Genomic DNA, 24,956 nt, shown 5'->3' with positions numbered 1-24,956 from the left:
CAGACCAAGATTTCACGGTCCGTTTTGGCTGATTTTTGAGTATGTTGTGCGAAATGTGTTGATTAAAAACCCTACCAAGTTTCAGCTCGAAATTCCAAGCCGTTTGGGAGATATCGAGGTTTTTCGGTTCGAAATCGCGAAGTTATCAGGCCTGGATCGCTCCAAATTACCCCTGGACCGCTTATTGGACCATCTTGGATCGCTCATAAGTTGGATCGCTCGAAAACTTGGCTGGATCGTTCGAAAAACTGGTTGGATCGCTCGAAAATAATGTTCTGGATCGCTCATGTGACACTAACGGACCGCTCGAGTGACATCTTTGGACCGCTCGAGTGACATTTGTGGATCGCTCGACTGACACATACGAATCGCTCCTCTGGACCGCTCAACTGGACTCGCTCGAACGACTGATTTAGGACCGCTCGTCCGAACAGTCTGGTCCGCTCGAAACAAACTGTTTGGTCCGCTCGAATAGTTTATTCTGGTCCGCTCGATTGAAATAGCTAGCCCGCTCGAATTTACTTGTTGGTCCATTTTTGCCAATTCCATTGGATCGCTTTTAAGTCCAATTTCAGTTCTTTCGATTAATCGTCAGGGTTTGCTCGGTTTGAGTTATCTGATCCGATTTTTGATTTCGGATTTACGTACAGACCGATTTTTCCGGACATCACAGTTTCGCTTATCTCTCACACACAATCGCAATCCGATTCAGTTTGAGAGTTTGATATTTTTTTAAACTAATCGTGTTTTGTCTGTTTTTTTTCTACATCAGGTAATCCGACTACATCAGGAATTTCAAGATCATCTGACTCTTGAAACATGAGTTCTGAATTCTTCAACGCATTTGCTACACCGAGTACTCCAGCCGCGATTGCTCAAGCCATGAATCTTGAAAATGAGACGGGAACCACCCAGAAACCCCCGAAACTTATGAGTATTGAAGAATACTACGGGTGGAAAGATCGTTTTGAAAACTGGGTTCAGGCAAATCATCTCAGATCGTGGGAATGCATTTTGAAGAAGTATTCGTTACCAAGAACAGAGATGAATATTGTAAAAGAAATATCCGAATTCTCAGATCAAGAACGTGCAATGTACAGAGCAGAGAAAATGATGATCAGTTTATTACAGCAAGCAATCAAAGAAGATATTTTCATCTTGCTAGAACACGACAAAACTGCTAAGTCGATATGGGATGCTCTTAAAGTCAAATTCGAGGGAAGTGAGAGCATGGTTAAAAGCAAAAAGGCATTACTCAAGAAAGAGTTCGATCTTTTTAGCAGTTTACCAGGAGAGGATACTAAGGCGCTAATTGAACGATATTGTCACTTAGTGAGATCATTAACAATGATTGGTGTTGATAAACAACGTGAAGAGTATGTGGATAAATTGGCTGACGCGTTACCTCAGAAAGAGTGGGGAACGTATTTGATGATATTGAAAAACACGGGTGTTTATGACGGACTGACAATTGGGCAATTTATTGAAAAATTAGAGGCTCAGAATCTTGAACAGCAAAAGATCGCTAGAATGAACAGTCCTGGTGGTCAACAGGATGTTAAAATGTACTATAAAGGTAGTGTTCCAGTTTCTGAAGCTGAAAGAAGTCCAAAGATTCAAACCGCCTTCAGTGCTGAAGATTCATCTGAGAAAGCTGATCAGGGTTCAAACAAGAGCAGCAGCGGGTTTTCATCGTTTCAGAGTATGAATCCGAAAGAGACTAACACAAGCTTTCAGTCTCAGAGTACGAAAACCGGAAATGGATACATAATTCAATGCAACATAGCTCTCAACCTTCCAGAAGGTCAAAGCTTCTCTGAAGACACTGCGAAAGACCACATGGCACTACTGGGTTCAGTTCTGTTATCCTATGAAGGTCTAGTTGCTGGTCGGATTGGAAATCCTATGCTCACCAAAGAGGATTACGACCAAATAGACGCCGAGGAAATGGAACTTATGGATATCAAATGGTGTCTAGCGAGTGTTCTTCGTCGGGCTGAGAAATTCAAAACCATTACCGGGAGAAATGACTTTCTTGATGCACATGTTTCTACTTTAGGTTTTGATAAATCTAAAGTTACGTGTTTTCGTTGCAGGGAGAAAGGCCATTTCAAGCGGGAATGCAAAGGAAGAGAAGCTAGCGGAGCACAAAATCCATTTGGGAAAGATGATTATTACCGCAAAGCTATCTATCAGCAAGTCGGTCGATCCCAAGAACCTCAAACAGCTCACGGAGGAAAGATAGAAGATCCGAAAAGAGCATGTTTGGTAGATTTCAGCTGGAGTGATTTCATATCATCTGAAGCCACAGCCGCACGCATTGTTGATCAAGATGATGAGAAACTACCAGAAGGTTTTAGTTGGGATATGTTTGTTGATGAGAATGGAGATTATAAAGCTTTCATTGCAAAGATCGTCCGAGAGCCAGATTTGTTTGCTACTTGGATGAAATCGATTGGTGTGAATGTGCAAAGTGGAGAGGAAAAATCTGTGTCATCTGATGAAAGTTCAGATGGTGTTGATGATAAAATTTCTGAAAGATCTGGAGAAATTTCAACAGATTCAGATGAAAATGTTGAATATGCAGTTAGTTCTGATGAGAGTGTTCAGAATGAGATTGGTTCAGAAAAGGCTGTTGTTTTTGATAAATCACCAACTGTTTCTGATTTATCTGATAATGAGTCTGAAAAATCTGTTCACTTTGATCAATCACCAGTTCACAACAGCAGTGATGATGAGGGAGAAAAACTTATAAATGTTGCTAAAACTCATCTTTCTCCTAATAGTTTTCATTTTTATTTTGCAGGAAAAATGGAGAAACTGAAGGAGGAACGAGCTGAAAAAGATAAACAATCTGAATCTGAAGATGAATTTCAGAATGTTGAAAATGTTGCTGAGAAGATTACTGAAAAGGTGATCGAAGTGGAAAAGGTGATCGAAGTCGAGAAAGTGGTAGAAGTTGTGAAAACAGTCGAAGTTGAAAAAATTGTTGAAGTCATCAAGCCCTGTGAGAAGTGTTTGGAAGCTTGCAAAGAATGTGCAGCAAAAGATGACATCATAGTTGAGTACGAGAAAAAGAAAGAGCAGTTATTGTTCAATCTCAACTATGTGAAGGAATCGTACGACGTATTGAACAAAACAGTAACTGGTCTACAAACAACAAACACTGAGAGAGAACAGGCGCTGACAATGATGAATGCAACTCTAATGTCGAAGCAAAAAGCGATAAATTTCTACATTGAAGAGAGTGCCAAATGGAAGCAAGAGTTGGAAACGGAAAAGATAGAGAATGAGAGAATTAGGAGGTTATTGTTAAGCTATACTACTTCTGATTATCTCATTGATCGTGTTTATCCAACTGTTGCAGGTTTAGAAGCTTTTCAAGATGAGAAGCAAAAGAAGAAGAATGATTGTGGTAAGAAAACGACTGTTAGCTATAACAAGTGTCCACCTCCAATTTGGGATGGGTATTCACCTAGGAAACCAAATGAGGAACAACTTGCAAAAGCGGTCAATATACAGCTTAAAACCGACACAACTGACGTTTTACCAGAAAACATTGATGTGACGTTTACCTCGTCCGATACTGATCATGAGTCTGAATTAATCAAAAAGGTGGTCGATCAGGTGTTGGACACTGATGAGGAGACAGAGTCAAAGTCTGAGTCTGGAGGGTCTAAGTCGTCAGTCAACAGTCAAAATTCGTCAGTTAAACGGTCTTATAGTAAAGAATTTTTGTTATCAAAGGCAGATTTGGATGATGAAACATTCGAAGTTGTTTATACTTTGAATGGTTCTGACAAGTTATATTACAACAAAGAGTTTCCAATTTTAAGTGTTAAAACGGAACTAATAAACAAAACTTTCAAACTAACAGAAATCAATATTTCAGAATTAAAAGGTTTGAAAAGTTTTGAAAAACCTAAAAAATATACTTCTAGAGTTCAGCAACGCTTAAATAAGAAAAAGGGCAACAATTCTGGTTCTGGTTTTCAAAAGAAACCTAACCAAAATCGTAGCTACAAAAAGAAAGGTCTTGGTTTTATTCCACCAGAAAACCATAAAAATGATAAAAATTCTAAAACAAAAACTGAATTTGTGTCAGGTGGAAGTTCGGATGAAGAACAGAAGAAACCGTTCTGGAAACAGTCAAACCAGGAGTTTCTTGCTGAAAGAAAGAGAAATGGAGCTGAAGTGTTTTATCAAAGAGAGACTCGTACCTGTTACAGATGCAATGAAGTTGGTCACATTGCATGGAACTGTACACAGAATACCAAAGCAAAACAGGGAGTTTCTCAGAAGTTGAAAGAGAAAGTTGTTGATGTTGAACCACCAACTGAAAAACTTAGAATGTTTGAGAATTCAAAATTCGAGGTTGGTGAATGTTCACAAAAGAACAAGTATGAGAAGAAAGGAAAGGACAACCAGGTCTGGGTTGCAAAGAAAGATGAAGTAAATGTCGGCGATGAATCTGGTTCCACAAAGCCAGAGGAGCCACAGGTTGAAAAGAAGATTTTGGTAAATGATGAGGAGTTTCCATCATTGAAGTTTGACGAAGTAAAGAAGAAAGTGGGAAAAACTGAGATTTCAAATCAGTTCTACAAAGAAAAGAATGATTTTGATGTCGAGAAAACATTCAACGGGAATGTTAAGAAAAATTTTGGGAAAATGTTGAGTGGAAGAGCAAAGGGGGTCAAAGATTTTTACGCTACGAAAAAGGCTACATACAACCCGACTGCTCAGGAGTTGAAATCCATCAAGTCTGAGAAGACTTGGATGGATGTTTGTTTTCCATGATAGTCTAAAGGACTACGCCGGAGATCCCAAGTTTTTATCGTGGATCATGAATCGGCATCTTTCTAGTGTTTAAAATTTTGTTTGAATGTTTGTGATTAATGTTTGAATGATTTTACAGGTGAGAGGACTATGCCGGAGCTTCCAAGATGGTTAGTGCGAAGCAGGAATCGGCATTCTGGTTGAAAAATGGTGATGTAGACGTAATATTCCTACACGTGGTAGTTGTTGGGTATCTACAAGTGGTAATCTTGATTCCACAAGTGGTATTTGTGGTTAAATTTTGAGATGTTTGTATTCTTTGAAGTGTGTACATTTACAAGTGGTACAGATGGTTCTTAGATGCAAATGGTAAATCAGGGACATTAATTTGTACTTGATTTACTATTCATGACAAAAGATAGACAAGATGATGAACCACATCCCCGTTTTAAAATTGATAAACCTACAAGTGGTTGATATCAACACAAATTCATTTTCCGGAAAAATCATTTTGATTAAAACAAACTTAAGTGTTTTGAAATCTTAATGAGAAAATGATGTGTGATAGGGGGAGTTCAGATTGTTTATTCCTAGTGAATGGCGATTTGATGTGATTCAGTGTCACTTGTCAAGTTTCTGTATAGTTTGTTTTACTTTTTATGTTTCTAGTAGGTAAAAATTTAGAAGTTTTCAAATTTTCTTTAAAATGTGTTTGCATTTTAGGGGGAGTAGGGAAATTTCAGAAAATCCAAAAACATTTGAAAATTTGAAAAAGCCAAAAACATGATAAAATTCAAAAATGAGTTTTGTTGCGAAAAAGAGGAAATGATAGTACATCAGTGGACTATCACGGCACGCTTAAGAAATAAAAAGTTAAAAAGTTTTAAACAATCTTACTGCGGATGTGTCAGTAGATTTTCGCACATTTAGTAATTTGAAACGAGATATAAACCTAAATCAAACTTGCTTAATTCGTGGGTAACTATTCTTGAATATATGGGTAACCCCCGAAATCTTGTTTGAAAGGTCCCGTATTCTGAAATACTAGGTCTTTATACTCAGTGATATCTGGGGTATTATCCCGGGACTTCTGCTGTATGGAAGTACTGACCTAGTCCCCGGATAATACTTTCTGCTAAAGCTTTGAAACATAAGCTTCGCCCTCAGCATGCTGATGAAACAATAAAATTGATAGTCGCTGCTGTTGAAATGCAAAAAGATCCTCTAAAGGGGACCCACCAAAAGTCGAGCCGTCATCTCTCTGCTGAACGGAAGTTCTGACCTGAGCTCTCACGGTTTCGCACCTACCCCTTTACAGATATCATCTGTGGTATACTCACCTGTAAGACTGAATATTTGGGATCTGGATACAGGAGTATATTCAAGTGGAGTGATACACAATTAAGTTTAAGTCTCTAAAACATTAATTTCGTATCTCGAATCAATTGAAATTTGTGTGAAAATTTAAGTGGACAAACATACTGACAATCTAGGTAAATTGTTTAAAACTGAGAATGTTTAAAGCTTAACGGTGTTGGTGATTTGTCTCATAACTGATATGATCCTCTTGCACGAGCTCACAAAAAATATTGTTTGTAAATAGTTTATTTCTACATTTTAGTTTCTTTATTTCAAAATACAAAAAGATTTTTGGTGTGTTTTAGCATAAATTTTGAAAAATTCAAAAAGATTTTCGACAACTGATGTTGGAAAACTGATTTTCAAAATTCCGAGTGCTAAACATGATGAACAGTATTTGAGAGGGAATGTTTGTGTAAATCTAACTGTTTTCGTTAAATCTAGCCTTCTTCAAGTGGTTCATCATAGATTGGTGAGAGAGAGTCATGTGTTGGTGCACAGGTTGTTGATATGTGATGAATCTAGACAATTTATTTCTGGGTTAAGATTGTGCAGGTAGCCAGGTTTCGATCTCAGAAATTAAAGCTAAAGATTTTTGATAGAGCCAGGATATTTGATTCTAAAAGTCTGTGAAGATCAGATTCTGATTCTGAAGATCATGACAAACTGATGATGCTGATGAACTTAAGGAATCAAGAGATCTGATCAAGAGAATTAGAGTGTTTGAATACCAGACAACGATCCTGAAGATGTTATTGAAGAACAAAAGAATACCAGTAAATCGAGAGGGGGAGTCTGAAGATAGAGAGAGAGAGGGAAGCCCGAAGACTGATCAAGACTGAAGAACTGAAGACAGAATGGTGTGACTCGATAGTCGACTCCATCAACATCTGAGGGGGAGTCTGTTGGTGCACTACATCTGCTGATTCCGTCTTGTATCGAGTCATAGTCTTAGATTGTTAGATCTGGTCGCGTAATAAGAGAAATAGTGAGATTGTATAGTTTTAGGCTTGCTGGATCGCTTATTTGGTTAGTAATGGGCTGAACCACTCGAACGGTAAATAGGCTGGTCCGCTCGAGCGGCAAACTAGCTGGACCGCTCGAGCGTCAATCATCCTGGACCGCTTTTATGGACATGCCATATGAGAGGGCCAGAAATCCTATAAATACCGTATGAGAGGTCCCCAAAATGTAACTAGAGAGAAATTCCATACCGAGGTGCTGCCGGTGTGAGATTCACGTGTAATTAGTGTCAAATCAATCAGAAAAGCATATTAAAGAGATTTCTAGTTGTTTCTACATCAGGTACTTGTTTTCCGCACCTGTATCTGATCGAATTCCTCTGATTGACTCGTTCGGGTCAGATTCCGATCCTACAAATTTTCTTAAATAAGTAGAACCCTTTATGATAGCCTCGTGTAACCCCCTAGTTATTTAGTTAAGTTTTTAGTTTATTTTGAAACTATATGTATCTCTCTATGTTTGCAATGAAATGATGGTTTCTAAGGTTTGATGGTTTTTAATAAATAAACCACACTCGTGGTGGTAATGGATGAAAAAGGGAACGAGAAAAATGGCCCCATGCACAAAGAACGAAGCAACCCGACACAAATCTCCATTACAAAAGGCTCAACACGGGCCGTGCTCAACCAACACGGCCCCGTGCTGAACCACCTGCAGAAAAACGCCCAGTTCAGGTAACTGGACACGGGCCGTGTTCACCAGACACGCCCCCGTGTCCAGGCTTCTGTCTCATTTCTTTAATTTCTGTTACTGGCACCTGAACACGGGGCCGTGTCCGGTCCCCACGGGGCCGTGTCCAGACTGCCAGTAACATAAATCTTTGCTTTTTAACACCACATTACACATTCAATCAACCTAAAAATTTATTTTTGGGACACATTGAGGACAATGTGTAATTTAAGTGTGGGGGGGGGGGGGAAGCTAACACTTTGAAATTTTGCAAGTCCTAAACAACAAGCCTTACACAAAACTCTATTGGAACCGCTAAACACCCCAAATTTTTTCAAAAAAAAAAATCATTTTTTTCTTTTTACATGTCTGAAGTTTAAGTTAGGAATCCCAAGATTAATAAGGTTATATTTTTATAAAATTTACAACCGAGAGCGTCGTGATAACAAGAACCAACATAAGAAAATTATGAAACGGCATATCAAGTCTAGTTAAAATTCGATTATATATACTTGATCACATTAAAAACCCATTCCCACAAAAGTGAGTTTTGAGCCTTTATAGAGCATACAAATTTACATCTTTAGACTAAATGCTCATTTTTCGTTTCTTGTGTGAATAGCCGCTTGGTTCTTACAACTCTAGAACTTGCCACGACGATTCATTCCCAGTCCTTACCAACTTAAACCCAAGTAAGTAAATGATAGAGGCATTAGGACTAACCATTTTTCTTTCTACACCATTATTTTTCAATTTTTTTTACCACCTACCCAAAATCCCCCTAGTTAACCCCTTTGAGCCTAAACCTTTCGTTTCTTTACCCTAAACACTTTTTACCCACCAAAAACCCTTTTTATATTTTTTCACCCTTTATTTTAGTAACAAGCTCGGTTTTTCGCAAGCTCGTTCTTTTATGTGACTAAAAAAAATGATGGTGAAGTTAAAAACAAACAAAGCTATGCAAACAAAAGCTTGTTTGGAGAAATACTTCAAAATAAAAAGTCACTAAAAACAAAATGTGTTACGAAAACCGACGCTTTTTACGCTTTTCGCCCCTTTACTAACCAATAACCCAACCACCCACCTTTAGCACAAGCCTAACCCTTCACCCAAAAAGTCCTCTTGATATTTACAAAGGTATAGAGTTAAAAAGGAGGAGGATTGATTACTTGGCAAGCCTATGGAAGGCGTAAGCTCCATGCCGTTCTCGAGTGATTCACTAAAAAAATACACCTTCGGCCGAGTGTTGAGTGATTTCTCCCGTGAGGTATGTGAACTTGCATATAAATGAAATTTTAAAAAAGGCATGTTATGCCCAAATAAGTAATTTGTCCTATGAAACATTCTAAATAAATCATAACGAATAGGATTGTAAATAAATAAAAATAAAACCCAAAAAGATCTTGGATTCCCGACACTCTATGACAAGCCGAAAACCTTCTCTTCTACCCATTCCATTTGGGAGTGTAAGCCACATTTAAAGAGTTTTGCTTGAGGACAAGCAAAAGTTCAAGTGTGGGGGTATTTGATGTGTGTAAAATGCAACATATAAATTACATCAAATAAGGCATAAAACTAACCCTTTTTAAGTACTAATGTTGGAAAAAGAGTGTTTTTGTCTTCCTTTTGTATTTTCAGGATGAAATGAGCTCAAATTCACAAAAGAAGCAAAAATATAGCTAATTCTAATATAAATACAAGAAAAGGAATAAAAGTAGACTGCCCGAACCCTCAACGGCATCCTCCCAAGCAAAAAAGAGAAAACAGAAGCCTGAACACGCCCCGTGCTCAGCCAGCACGGGGCCGTGCCCAAGAAGCAGCAGAAAAGACAAACCTGTAGAAGCTTCTATTGCCCACCACGGGGCCGTGTCCAGTGAGCACGGGGGCGTGGCGAAAGTACAGCAGGCGCATTAATTGTAATTGCGAATTACAATTAATGAAGAGAGAGAGTGTCAGACGGGCACGGGGGCGTGTCCAGCGGACACGGGGCCGTGCCCAGCCTTCTGTTCAGCCTATAAATAGGAGTGCTTGGTTTCATTCCAATCTATCCCTTGGCACACCACCTCTCTCACACTTCATCCACCACCCACCACCACCACCATAACACCATCATCCACCACCATCATCCATTGTCCATCGTAGAGTGTGTGAGTCGTCTCGGGATCCAAGATTGATCGTAAGAGTTCTTGACAATCAAGGCCATGTTTGCCTAAGTCTCTTACATCACTTGGTGAAGACAAGTGTTTAGTATAATACTTTTTATTTTTAATCTTTTGCACTTTTTATTTGGTTTTCTATTAATGACTTTAATAACTAGTTGCTTATGTTGAAGGTGATCTTTCCTTATCATTTGTCCGTGGTGTCTTGGCATTATTTTACTATTTATATAAAATAAAAGATTTTCACCATTCATATCTCCACGGTCTATATGGAGGTATGTTGGCTACCTGGTCGGGGATTAAGGGAACGGTTTGGTAAGGGTCTTGCCCTTGTTCAGCGTTTAGAGGTCCTGCAAGGGACCTGGGTCAAATTTAGTAGTATCTCCTTCAATGCCCATAGGTATTGGATGGCGGGGATCCAAACTCTTTGATCCCCTCATAAGTTAACTACTATTAATACTATAACCCGGCTATTTAGGACTGTATCCCTGCTGACTCAGACTACTTAGTCGAGGGTAACGTCACCGCCAAAAGCGGGGCCTACCATAATTTGCATTAATAACTTAATTCATTATCTTCCAATAATCCAACCCTTTAGGATTGTATCCTTGCTGACTCAAACTACTGGGTTGAGGGTAACGTCGCCTTCAAAAGAGGGGCCTACTACAATAACTAAGATAATCTCTTAAACAAGTGCAAAAGTGCGAAAATAATCAAAGGTTATACTAATATACGAGTCGGATCCAAGTGATTCATCTTGTCTATCTGTTTTATTTTATTTTTATTTTTCAGCATTTAGTTAGTTTTTATTTTCTTAGTTTAAAAACATTTTTCTAACTTTTTGATTTGATTAGACGTTGAGGATAAACCGGTACTAAAAGCTCTTGTGTCCTTGGACGACCTCGGTATCTTACCAACACTATACTACGTCCACGATGGGTGCACTTGCCCATATGTGTGTTTAGTGTTAGTGAATATCGTGTTTTATAAATTTAAAACTTGGCTAAAGGTGTAAAAAGGGCTTAATTATATTCTAAAAATATATTACACTACACACGTATCAGACACCGTTGGGTAATTCTACCAAATCCCAAACGTCATGTTTCTTCATGGATTCAAGCTCATCAATCATTGCTTTATTCCATTCAGAAGACTGATCACTGCTTATGGCTTCATTATAAGAGATAGGATCATTGAGCTTTCCGGGATCCATTTCAGTCAGGTAGGTAACATAATCATCCCAATTAGTGGGCCTTTTGGTCCTAGATGACCTCCTGAGTGGATTATCGGGTTCAGCATTGTATTGGTTTTGAGCATTTGATGTGCCTTCGTCATGAGGTATAACGGGTTCTGATTGTAGAGGTAAATTTGAAGTTGGTGCAGTAGCTTCAGGTGCAATAGTTGCATTGGGTACAAGAGGAGTAATCGGAGTAATGGTAAGCGGCGAGTCTCTCCCCCCCGCGTCTTGTACTTCTTGCAATTCTTCGTAAGGGTTGGTACTGCTCCCACTGACCTTGAAATCCTCCAGGAACGCAGCACGCTTGGTTTCAACAATACGGGTGACATGGGAAGGACAATAGAAACGATAACGCTTTAAGTTCTTAGGATACCCGATAAAGAAATAGGTAACTGTTTTAGGGTCAAGTTTCCTTAGGAAAGGATTATAAAGTTTTGCTTCAACAATGCAGCCCCATACTTTCATATATTTAAGACTCGGTTTCCTTCCTGTCCAGAGTTCATAAAGAGTTTTAGGGACAGACTTAGAAGGAACTCTAATGAGTATATGAACAACTGCTTTTAACGCTTCAGTTCAGAGGAATAATGGTAAATTAGTGTTGGCTAACATAGTGCGCACCATGTTCATAAGGGTACGGTTCATTCTTTCAGCGACACCGTTCTTCTGAGGTGTACCAGGCATGGTGTATTGGTTCACAATCCCCTGGCCCTTACAAAACTCATAAAATGGACCAGGAGCTTGACCCACATCAGTATGTCTTCCACAATATTCACCGCCTCTATCTGATCTCACAACTTTAATTTGACGATCTAATTGCTTTTCAACTTCAGCCTTATAATCTTTAAAAGTTGTTAGAGATTCAGATTTCTCCTTAGTAAGATACAAGTACATGTAACGAGAATAATCATCAATGAAAGTGATAAATGAAGTATGTCCTGTTATGCCAGCGATTTAGTAGGGACCACTAATGTCAGTATGAATGAGTTCTAATAAATTAGAGCTCCTAGTGGCATCTTTCTTATTCGCTAATGTCATTTTACCTTTAAGACATTTGACACATGTTCCAAAATCAGAGAAATCGAGAGGAGGTAAGACTTCATCCTTTACAAGAAGATTTAATCGTTCTTTTGAGATGTGGCCTAAACGTTGATGCCACAACATGGACGAAGTCTCCAAGTCTCGTTCCTCTTTCATCTTTATGATTGATTCATTAATGTTATATGACAACAAAGATTTGGAAAAATTATCATCTAGTTCTAATCTATAGAGACCACCATCCAGAACACCAGTACCATAAAGAACAGAATCATAGAGGATAGAGAGTTTGCGATGACCATGGGAAACAATAAAACCGTCCATGTCCAACTTTGGTCCTAATACAAGGTTCCAAGTTACCTCAGGAACATATAAGGTATCATAAAGTTTAATACATAAACCAGTTTTCATAAATAATTGTAATGTTCCAATGGCTTTCACTTCTAATTCTTGATCATCCCCAACCTTAAGCGTTCTTTGGTTTTTTCCCAGCTTCCGGATTGTAAGGAATCCCTGAGTTGAATTGATAACATGAACCATAGAACCAGAATCAAACCACCAAGAATTAGCAGGAACACTTAAATTATAGGACTCAAGTATCATAAAATAATCGTTACCTTTCTTAGCCAGCCACTCCTTAAAATCAGGGCATTCCTTTTGCATATGTCATGTTTTTTTACAGAACTTGCAGTGGATTCTGCCTAAAGAGTTCTTAGAGCTGGAGGGTGCACTTGTATTAGGATTAGGCCTTTGGACTTTTGAAGCTTCCTTCTTCTGATGATTGTTCTTCCTCTTCTTAGAGTTGGAGGTGGTGAAGTTGGCAACATCAGTAGTGCGATCCATCCTCATACGTTCTTCCTCCTGTACGCACATAGCGACCAGCTCACTCATCATCCATTTGTCCTTCTGAGTGTTGTAATTGATCTTGAATGCTTCAAAGGACGAAGGGAGCGAAGTAATGATGAAATGAACGAGGAAACCATCACTGATTTCCATTTCCAGCCCCTTCAGCTTATTGGCCATGTCATTCATCATCATGATGTGCTCGCGAATGCCGCTCCTCCCATCATACTTAGTTGTCACCAGCTTGAGAATAAGGGTACTAGCGTGTGCTTTAGACGTCCCCTTGAACTGCGCCTCCACAGAAGCCAAGTAGGTTTTAGCATCTTCAGAATTAGGAATAGCTCCTCTGATTGCATTGCTGATGGACTGCTTCATAAACATGAGAGACATGCGGTTACACCTAGTCCACTTTTCATGAGTCAACTGCTCAGCAGCAGTACTTTGAGTAGTAAGGTCCGCTGGCTTATTCTCTCTTAAGGCATAATCAAAATCTAGCAGCCCAAGAGTAAGCATGAGAGCATCCTTCCATGCAGCAAAGTTATCACCAGTCAAAGGTGGAATCCCGCAATTGGGTACTGATAGAGGAAATAAGATGAGCAAGTTATGATACTAAGGAAGAAATCCTAATGTGATCTAAGGGCACGTTAAACTAAGGCAGGCATAAATAATGACCATTTTACATTATGAAGCTGTGATATTGTCTATTACTAACATCAAAATAATAGACTTAGTTAAAATTCAACTTAAACGAAGACAAATCAGCTTTGACCAGAAGTGTAATCATTTAAGCATGTGTGCAAAATGATTGTAACAAATCAGCTTTGGCCAGAAATTGTGACAATCACTTTAGTTATGCACTTGTTAAGTATGCCATCTATGAAGGAATTAAATCAGCTTTGGCCAAATATTAAGACATTCATGTTTATGATGCACACTTAACATAGCTTTCGTAATACTTGAATGATAAGTAGATGTATCAAGTCAGCTTTGGCCAGAAATGACACATCAAAAGCTCATTCAAGTTAAGCCATTTTGGTTTTGTAAAACATTATCTGATTCTGATTAATTAACTAAGTAATTACAAAACCAATTATTAATAGCAAACTACCCATTAGCGCGGATCGAACTTGACATTTTATGAACACTCATGATTTAGGGGCGGAACCCCGAGCCAAATTTTAGTTCATATTAACTGCTTAATAAAGTAATAAGATTTCGGACAAGTCTTGACATTTTATGAACACTCATGATTTCGGATGGTTTATGTCTTGTATTTATCCGAAATGAATGATTTCGAATGATCTCGGATTGTCCGAGATGAGTGATTTCGAATGATTTCGGATGTGTTCAAGACGCGTAAGTCGGATCATTTCGGATGATTTCGGATGCATTTCGGATGTGTCCGAGATGAATGATTCCGGATGAAATATGTCTTGTAATCATCCGAAATGGTTGATGTTTAGTCCGAAATGGTTAGTCCGAAATGATCCGTGATGGTCCGTAATGATCAAGCAGATGTTGATCCGTAATGGACGCTTAGTCCGAAATGACCCGTGATGGTCATCCGAAATGTGTTCCTCAAGCTGTCACATCCTTAATTTTGGCAGTTAATAGTTAATAATTGATAAGGTTTAAATCCGAAATTTCAGGGATTATGGGATTAAGTTTCCTGTTTAATTGCTAATTATATTTATCTGTTGATTTCGAAATTATATCCATTAATAAAATAACAGATTTCGAAAATTCTAATTAGATAAAAATAAATCAAATAGGAACAAACACCCAAAAATCCTAAATTCATTCCAAAACTAATGGAATTTTTTCGAATTTAATCAAGAACTTATGATGAACCCTAAATAAAAATACTCAAACATTCATCTGAAATCTGGAATTTTATAACACATTTAAACATATTGTGAATATTCCGATTTCAGAACAGTAATAAAATTGAGCACATGATCCGAGACGGATCCGGAATGGCATCTCGGATGACAGAATACGAATTTTATTATGGTTTTCAAATCCTGTTTTCCAGTTTTAATCCAGATTTACGTATACAAAACAGAACCGACTAATCAACATATGCTCTGATACCACATGTTGAACATTTCTGTTTAAACGAAAGGGAAAACATGAAAACATACATGTTACAGCAGACAGTGTAGTGGAGAATCCAGTCAGAAAAGATGACATCGAGTTCGACATAGTTGTCAGTGTGATCTGGTTCCTCCTTAGGGTGCTGACTGATGATGGTGATAATTGAACCGAATAGGGGATTCGGTTAGGAGAAGAGGTCGATGATGATGATGTTATGATTATAGGGTATGTCTAATTGTGTAACTGTGTAACCCCTTAACCTCTACATAAGTCTCCTTATATAAGCACCCAGGAGGAAACCTGATTAGTTAATAAGGGTAATATGGTCCATCAACAATTACCAACTAATTATTTAACAGGTTATTATATATTATGATCTATATTATGTAAATGATTATTATGGCTACTAGATTAAATATTAATACATAATATATTTAATCTCACGTTATAGTATTATATTTGTTTTGCTTAGATTATAAAGTTATACAAAAGTTTAAATAGTAAAAAATGTTTATGAAAATTTCAACTATAATTATTAACAAATTAACTGACATACATGATACTTACGTGTATACCCAATACTTTACTGACTAATTACCTAACTGGTATTAAGGGTATAGGACGCCATTTTATAATTGGTATGGAACTTGTACTACCAATTCCTATCCTAAGCTCATCTCATTATTATCCCTACTAAAAGGATTCATTACTAGAAAGAACGTGAGTCCTTGTAGTTTAGTTTTTTAATATGTCTTAAATAATAATTGCAAATCATGTTAATTTCCTTGCATTTTGGATAGTTTCAATTTCAAAAATGATAAGAATCGGTATGTGTTTATCTTGAATTGATAACAAAGAAACATCGGTACAACTCGTACTAGGTATCAAGTAAGGGCCTTAACTGATTGAAAATTGATGACATGGGTTGATGTCACCTAGAAAACGATCTATAACTATCCAATTAACCGAATGATTCTCAGTTGTTATATACTAAATGATAATCATACAAACAACTGATCTATCAAAAGACCATAGCATATTATAAAAAATACAAGATCTATATAAACAATTGTTCTCTAGAATTACAGTTGTTTCTTCTTGGCATTCGTCCATGTGGGAGAAACTTATCCCCTTGTTCACTTCTTGGTAGTCTTTTATCGCTTTCTTCGTTATATCAAAATTTGAGCTTTCACTACACCATTAATGGCACTATTTTTTTTTAACGGCCGACAAAAAGCTTTTATTATTTGTAGCAAGATGCTACCACCAAAATTTACAAACAAAAAAAAATTCACCAAGACATTACATAATTATAGATCACAAGCCTGCGAAACTAAATCTTCCCCAATCCTCCCATGTTAACGTTCCCATCTTTGATCTATTCTTAATCCAAAGATACGCCATCGATTTTATCTCATCCAAAGTCTTTGTATAATTCGGAACACCTTGTCTGAAAACTGTCTCGTTCCTCAATTTCCATATGCACCATATAGCCACCAACACCACTGCATGGACCGCCTTTCTCTTCTTCGAAGATCCGGAGCTAACCTCGTGTATGCTAAGTAGGTCATTGATCCCAAATGCTATGATCGGCTGAATGTTACAGCACTCCGCGATACTTAACCATATTGATTGTGCGAAATGGCAAGCAACAAAAAGATGCTCACACGTCTTTGCAACCTCCCCGCAAAACACACATTCTTGACCTTGTACCGGAACATTACGAGCCACAAGCGCACACTTAGTCGGGAGCCGTTCCATTTCTGCCATCCATGCCACAATAGCTACCTTTTTCGGAACCCAGTTATTCCATTCAAAAGCTCTAACAGGGCTGTCACGGTTAACCGAGCTCAATATCTTCTTGATTCCCGCCACAGTGAAACAACCATTCACATCATATTTCCAAAACCACTTATCCGACCCCATATTCACAGCTAGAGACTCAATTTAGATCTTCATTTGTTGCAGTTGAAGATGTACGAGGCATCAAGTACAGGCCGATCCCAATCCCATGAGTACATCGGCCCCGAGTCGCCCAGTTCCACCCGGTCTTCCACCAGACATTCTTTATCTCTTTCAGCCTTAAATAGCTCTGGATACTTAGAGTAAAACGGTATCGGATCAGCCCAACTATCCAGCCAGAACTGAATGTTGTTCCCATTAGCCCAGGTTGCTGAAGCCGTATTTTTGAGGTCTATATCAGCATGTAATACAAGTTGCCCAACACTTATGATATTCTTCCATGGCTCCGCTAACGACATTCTTACCGGTATATCACTCCAGCCTCTTGCATTGTGATGAATAGCCCAAATTATCCTTCGCCATAAACCTTTTTTTCCGTTTTAAATCTCCACCACCACTTCGCCAACAAAGCTAGGTTTGTATCCCTAAGAGAGCCAAAGCCCAACCCCCCGTATTCAACCGGAGCGATCGTTTTATCCCAAGCAACCCAATTCATTTTCGCTTTTTCTTCCGATCCTCCCCAAAAGAAAATTCTTCTAATTCTATCCAACGCATTCAGGACTTTAAGCGGAGCTCTAAACAGTGATAGATAGTAGGTTGGGAGAGAATTTAGCACCGATTTAATCAATGTTATCCTTCCACCATAAGATAGTGTTTTTGCTTTCCATATTAAGAGTCGACTTTTAAAAACTTCCAGTACCATATTCCAATTTTTGACAAGTTCATATTTACACCAACAATTAAACCAAGATGTGTGAATGGGAACATACCTTGTTTACACGTTAGAATAGATGCCATATGTTGAACTTCATGGTCACTCACTCCGATGCCGTAGATGCTACATTTAGCGAGGTTAACTCTTAGGCTAGACGCTAAGTAAAAACACCTTAACATTCTTCTCAAGTTTTTAATGTTCGCTTCGGACCACTCGCCTATGAACATCACATCATCCGCATAGATCAAATGAGACAAAGACGGGCCCCCGGCTGTGATATCAATCCCTTTAAACAATCCAATTGATTCGGCCTTTTTCATAATACATGTCAGAGCCTCCATCACAATTACGAACAGAAAAGGCGATAACGGGTCGCCTTGTCGTAGTCCACGAGAACAATCGAACTCACTGGTTGGTGAGCCATTTACTAGAACAGAAGCTCTAGCAGAGTAAAGTGTCACCATAATCCAAGATTGCCATCTACTAGGGAAGTTCATTTGTGCCATAACCGAATTAAGAAAGACCCAATCGACGGAGTCATACGCCTTGTTTATGTCTACTTTGAAATACATACCGCTCCTTTTCTATTTTTTCAGCCAACCAAACACTTCATTCAGCACTAAGGGACCATCCATAATGTTCCTACCAGTAAAAAAAGCCGATTGGTGCTCCGAAATTAATTTGCCCAGCACACGTTTAAGTCGATTCACCAATACTTTCGATATTATTTTATTAATCACACCTATCAAGCTAATAGGCCTAAAATCCACAGGGCTAGACGGGTCTTTAACTTTCGGGATTAACGCAATGAAAGAGGATGTACAGCTCTTATTAAGTGAGCCCTCCTCGAAGAACGTATTGAACATTTTGACGATATCAACTTGGAGGCCAGACCAACATTTTTTAATAAACTTAAAGTTGAAACCGTCTGGGCCCGGAGCTCGATCCCCATCGCATTCCCAGACTGCATCTTTAATTTCCTCCACAGAAAACGGCTGCTCTAACATAGATGCTTCGGACACCGAGATTTTGGACAGATTTGTGCAAATTAACTCTGGCCTATTGGGCATTGGTTCCGAAAATTGCTTCAAGAAGAACTCGTATAGAGATTCCTTGACAGAGACAGGATTAGTAACCCAAACACCATCTATCAGTAGCCCATTCAACCTGTTCGAGCTAATATTCGAATTAATGATATGATGAAAAAACACTGAATTCTCATCCCCATCAATGGCCCACCTAGATCTCGACTTTTGACGCAAATCCAGTTGTTTAATCCTATCGAATTCAGCAACAACATTCTTGCAATCCGCTCTTTCAGCCAATTCCACTTCCATTAGCATTCTTTCCTCTGCCATATTTTCTATACACGCTAGCCTCCTCTTTTTATCTTCATAAATCCCCTCCCTGCTCATCTTTTCCACCTTTAACCATGCATTGATTTTATCCTTTAGCCACCGTAACTTGATTGCTAATGCAAGGTCGTCCGGCCCCGAAAAGGAAAACACGGCACACTTTTGAAGCATGTATTCCATAAAACTGGGATACTCAAACCACGAGTTGAAGAACCTAAAGCGGATATGACCAAAATCTGATTGGACCGTAGAAAGCACAATAGGCCGGTGATCAGATGCAATACGGTCAAGAGCAGTCACCGAAGCATTTGGCCACTGCTCCTTGAAGCCCAAACAGACAAAGAAAGGATTCAGCTTGCTGAGTTTTCTACCATTGTCAGAAATGTAAGTGAAATTACCCCCGCCCATGTTATACTCCACAAGACCAGCCGAGAGAATAAATTGATTAAAGGCCTCGGCATTGGCTTCAATAAATTCAGAATTCATCCGTTCACTAGCACATCTGACATCGTTGAAATCCCCCATCATAGCCCACAACCCCTACAACGAATTCCTATAACCCAAAAGCTCCAACCAGACCTCTCGTCTACTAGGCGCATCATTAGGAGCATAAATGTTAAAAAAAATTATTCTACAACCCGACTGTACCAAGACCCCTGAGACAATGATAAAATTCCTATTATGAATAATATCATCACTTCTGAATACTGTTGGACACCATAAACACGCAAGACCCCCTGATCTACCTGTTGAATTAACCACTGCTAACTTATACACCGCCCGACCCCAAAATTGACTAAACATAAACGACATTGAGTCCTGAAGTTTCGTCTCCTGAATGGCAATAAAGTGGATCCCGTAACTAGTTTTCAACCCACGAATCCAATCCGACTTGCGATTACCTCTGGCCCCCCTTAAATTGACTGATAAACAATTCATTTGGAACTGTTTGTAACACCCTCTTCGACAATAAGCTTCTCAGTCTCATCTACAAATCCATTAAGGTTTATCCCAATTAAAGAACCAACATGAACAGTAGATTGAACCTCTAACCTGATATCATGTTGGAGACGGGTATCCGACTGATCCTCGGCCTCCCTTGAATCCAACTCCGGTTCATTTATATCGCCAATATTGATGTTTTCTGGAAGTTCAGCGACGCCTACTGTACGGTCGTTATCCTCCATCACAGGAGTATTTAGATCCAGAGACTCCTCTTCTAGAATATTTGCCTGACCAAACAGCCTTTGTGATGGCCCTTGCATAGAACCTATCGATGGTGGGCTCCGGTCCATTCTATACCTTTTGCCCAACTTTGTTCCAGGAGTTCGGCCACCCCCTCCACAGGACAAATTAGGCCCATTTTTACCCACATCATCCTTTTGCTTATTGGGCCCAATATTTTCCAAGCCATTCACACCTCCTGACCCAAAATCACCCTCTCCAATGTTATTAATCTAGTGTGCCAATGAATCCACATCCCCATGCTTGGGCATCCCATTTTCAGTATCACGTGTTGGCTTTTCCAATGCAATATTAACGTCCATAGACTCTTGATCTACCGGGGACCCTTGCCTAACCTGAGATTGTTCGTTTCCCACCGGTAAATCCCTTCTCGTCGCCGGAGGGTCATCTTCTACATGCATGTTATCTTCCTCATTCAAATCCGATCGTATTTCACCTTCCTCATAATCCTCCAGATCCTCCTCTTCCTCTGATTCCACCTCCGAGTCCGACTCTTTTTCTGACTCCGATTCATCCAATAATTCATTTTTGTCACTGGCCATACTCTTTTGTTCATGAATTTCCGATACCCAAACCACATTACTTTTATTAGCCCACTTAATCACCACAGCCTCGTTTATACTAGATACCTGCGATGTTAAAACCTTGACCGAGCCAGATGAATTGTCTTCATCTTGCCAGGAGAACGACGAGCCTTGTATAACATCTCCAAACAAATTACCAACTTTATCATATACAGTGTTATCCCGAATAATAAATGGTACCCCCACAATACTCAATAGTACAACCCTACTAAACGGAATCTCCTCACCATTCCAAAGGTAAAAATTAACAAAAATTTGGTGAAAAAATTTAGCATGTACCTCCATAGATTCTGTGGCTGTCGCTCTATCCTTAAAGATTAGCATGTAGGATACCCCACCGATAAAGGACAAACCAACTTCAAACATTCCTTCCTTTTCCAGCTCCTGTTTTAACATGTCAATTGACACCTCTGCCTTGGCCTTACCAATAACGGATCTACTAATACAATGCAAAGGATACAAAGATCCTTTACCTTCAACCGTAAATAATATTTTGAAATATTAGTACGTGAAAATAAAAGTTAATACGTGAAAATAATATTTTGAAATATTAGTAACTTAAAATTAAATTAGTTGTAATTATACTGCTCAGATGAAATCTCTGTAACCCACACATCAAGAAATTTAAATCTTTCTATTTTGAATATATTTGACTGACATTTCAGTTGCTTCCACCAAGTTGTGCTTTGAAATGTTCAAGAACCCGACCCCAAAAATGAGTTAGGCTTTTGTTGATTACCAACGTTTGGGTACTCAAAAATATGAAGAAAAGCATTGGCCAAGGCTACTTCTTGTTCGATATTCCAAGGTCTACTGGGCACCCATTTTGAGAATTTTCCTTTACTTTGAATGATGTCTTTGTTATCATTCAATTCTTCTACTTCTTCATGAGTCGGGAGCTGGCTTTCTTTAACATGGGTTAGGTTATGACAAGGTAGGATTTTGGTAGCGGGCATTTGGATCAAGGTATGCAAAACGATCAAATGGTGGTTCACCTTGTGTGAGAAATGTGAATTGGCCCGATGCAATTTGAAAATGCATGTTTGGTATATGTTGATATTGTGGGTAGAATCGTGTATATTGAAATGGTTCATATTGGCTCAAACTTGAACCACCCTATAATTTAGTTTTTAGTGTAAAAAAAATTGGCTGAAAATGATGAAATTTATAGTGAAAATATAATCAATTTTTTTATAAACCAACACTATAATCAACATTCAGATTGAACGTTGTCACATCAACTTCAACCTCTGGTTCGGTATCTAATTTTCTAATCCTAATTCCCATCTTGAGCCAATTGTGATAATGTTCCGCCTAAGCTAATGAACCCGGACACAAGCCATTCTATATATAACAATTCTTAAAAGCCAAATCACTTCTTTCTAATCCTAAATCCCATCTTGAACCAATTGTGATAATGTTCCACCTAAGCTAATGAACCCGGACAAAAGCCATTCTATATATAACAATATTTTGGTGTGCTTTTTTTTTTAAATATGTTTGGTATAAATCTAAGTTGATTTACGTTTTAACATAATTTTTTTTTGGCAATGAATCAGATAAAAAATAATACGTTTTCATGCTTATTTTATGTACGATTTTAGTTGTGTACATTTTGACATAAGTTTTGTTTAGAAATGAGTCGGATTAGATATTTGACAGTACAAATTCGAGTTATTTTAAGTTTCGACCCCGCCACATCACGAGACGGATCAAAATTCTAGTTTACAGTAAATACAAAAATAATTGGGATTTTTACATATCCCCCCCCCCCATCCTAAAGGGTTTATTACATTGTCACACCCTCAATTTCCACGTGCGGAGTACAACCGCGAGGCGTGTGACTGACAGAATCCAGCCACCAATCATCTAGAACAATATAATAATAAAACAGTTTCCATCACTACCTATACGATTAGTGACTATAAATGTCTACCTCCAAAGTTTATGTTTAAAATATTGTTTAAAGATAATCAACGGAATCATAAGTTAAACAGCTCAAACAAAGTTTCAAAGTTCATAATTATTTTTTAGGGAGACCCAACACGGGTTAATATGACCACTACTATAACAGCCCTAATATAAACCGACACCCTTATAATTTTTTCGACACTCTAATATACTTTAAAATGTCTCAATATGTCTTAAAATACATCCCTTATGTGAAAACCGAGCCCGAAATAGATCATAACATATAAAATAAATTAAAAACAAGAAATAGGAAGTTGAGGTGGGCCACGTAGACCCACCACAACCATTTACGCGGGCGGTATCAAGGCTAAGGCCTGAGTTCGTTAAGTTTTAAGTTTAGACGGGCCGCCTAAGCTTAAGCTTACCCTTACGCGGGCCGCCTGAGATCAGAATTGTGGCGCAGCCCGGTGCGGCCACGTGTCCGACGCGTGTTGACCCTACCTGATGACCCGGATCACCTATGATTTGACCTAGGGTTGACGCGGGCCGCGTAAGCTCAGGCTTACCTTTACGCGGGCCGCGAGAGACACAGATTTCAGCCCTATATAAGAAGGGCATCGGCCTTTAGTTCCGATCGCTCAGTTTTCTTTTCTAAATCTCAAAATTATGATAGTAGGCATAATCTACGGGTATTATACCCCCTAAAATAGCGAGGTTCTGCTACGATGTAAGTATTAGATACTCTGCCCGATTGATCTAGGGTTCCGTAACGGCTGTCGTGGTTCTGCCCGACGTAGTGATTGGAATGCCGTCTTGGGGAGGGTATTACTAATGTTAAAATGGGTTATTATACTAACACACGTGCATTTGTGTAATTTATAGATTATTCCCAGGAAATCCTTACTGAAAACCCTAAAACAGCAATGTGAGTTGATCCACTTTTGTAAACCTTTTTGTTAACTGTTTTACAAAACCTTAAATATCTTTCCATGCGAATAACGGTTATTGAGTATTTGTAAGAATACAATTACAGTCGGTAAATTTGAGGTTTTGTATACAAAATTTGTTACCACCTGGTAAAGGAGTAACATGACCATAAGTCGGAACGACATTACCGTGTGGTGGTAATTGATATAACTTGGAAACAAATGTAATTGCGGATGCGCCCTCAATACTGTTCAATGCGACTTTTTATTTAAACTTGATTAAACTGGGATTCACTCACCAGTATTTCCCACTGACAAAATGTTTTTAAAACGCGTTTCAGGTAACAAAATGTGAAAGCCAAATAGAAGCCAGCTGGACAGCACTGAAGGCTTGGAAAAGTGGCAATAAAGTTACCTAAAAAGAAATAGATGTTTTTCTGAAATAAAAATAGGATTTATTCCTATGAAATTATGTGTACTGAAAACTTGGGCTTTACCCATGTATTTAATATTATAAAATGTGGTGGTTTACTCTGATAAAATATTTCCTAACTACGGTCCTGATGAAAATTTCCGCTGCCAAATTGAATAAATAACACGATAACACCGAAACTGGCTCGCGGCCGCCCGTTCCCCGGGATTTGGGACAGGGGTTGTGACAGAAGGTGGTATCAGAACTATGCCACTGATTCAGCCACAAAAGTGTTCTTCTGACATCAAAATTCAAAGTGTTAGGAAATAAATAATGAAAATACGTGCATAATTGTATTTTCTTGTTATGTGTTATCTGACTTTCTGTTAGTTTACAGTATGAGCGACCAAGGACCATCTGACGCGTATCGTCAATTATCTGGTTCGCCTAGGAGCGAAGGCACCTCCTCTTCTCAGCCTGTCCTCTCAGGGTACTCTGCTGATACGAAAGAAGGAACCTTTGTGTTTAAGGCTCAATCTGAAGAGCCATTCCTCAGAAAAAGAGGGGATGGTTCAGTAGGGGAGCACACGAGCGTAGAAAGCGTATGAAAAGGTTGCAGGAACAGCGAGTGTTAGCCGCAGCGAAAAG

At 38.7% G+C, this 24,956-nt stretch overlaps 2 protein-coding genes across 2 annotated transcripts; both read right to left on the bottom strand.

Moving 5' to 3' along the window:
- Nucleotides 1-16,515: 16,515 nt before the first annotated feature.
- On the bottom strand, nucleotides 16,516-17,124 carry LOC110924595. The gene has a single exon (XM_022168590.1). It carries the CDS (start codon nucleotides 17,122-17,124, stop codon nucleotides 16,516-16,518), a length of 609 nt encoding a protein of 202 aa, XP_022024282.1.
- A 1,335-nt stretch (nucleotides 17,125-18,459) lies between these two features.
- On the bottom strand, nucleotides 18,460-19,755 carry LOC110924594. The gene has a single exon (XM_022168589.1). It carries the CDS (start codon nucleotides 19,753-19,755, stop codon nucleotides 18,460-18,462), a length of 1,296 nt encoding a protein of 431 aa, XP_022024281.1.
- Nucleotides 19,756-24,956: the final 5,201 nt, after the last annotated feature.

The sequence above is a fragment of the Helianthus annuus genome, chromosome 17 (genome assembly GCF_002127325.2).
Source record: "Helianthus annuus cultivar XRQ/B chromosome 17, HanXRQr2.0-SUNRISE, whole genome shotgun sequence".
NCBI classification, from domain to species: Eukaryota; Viridiplantae; Streptophyta; class Magnoliopsida; order Asterales; family Asteraceae; genus Helianthus; species Helianthus annuus.
Note: the sequence above shows the minus strand (reverse complement) of the source record. Positions and strands in the feature narration are given on the sequence as shown.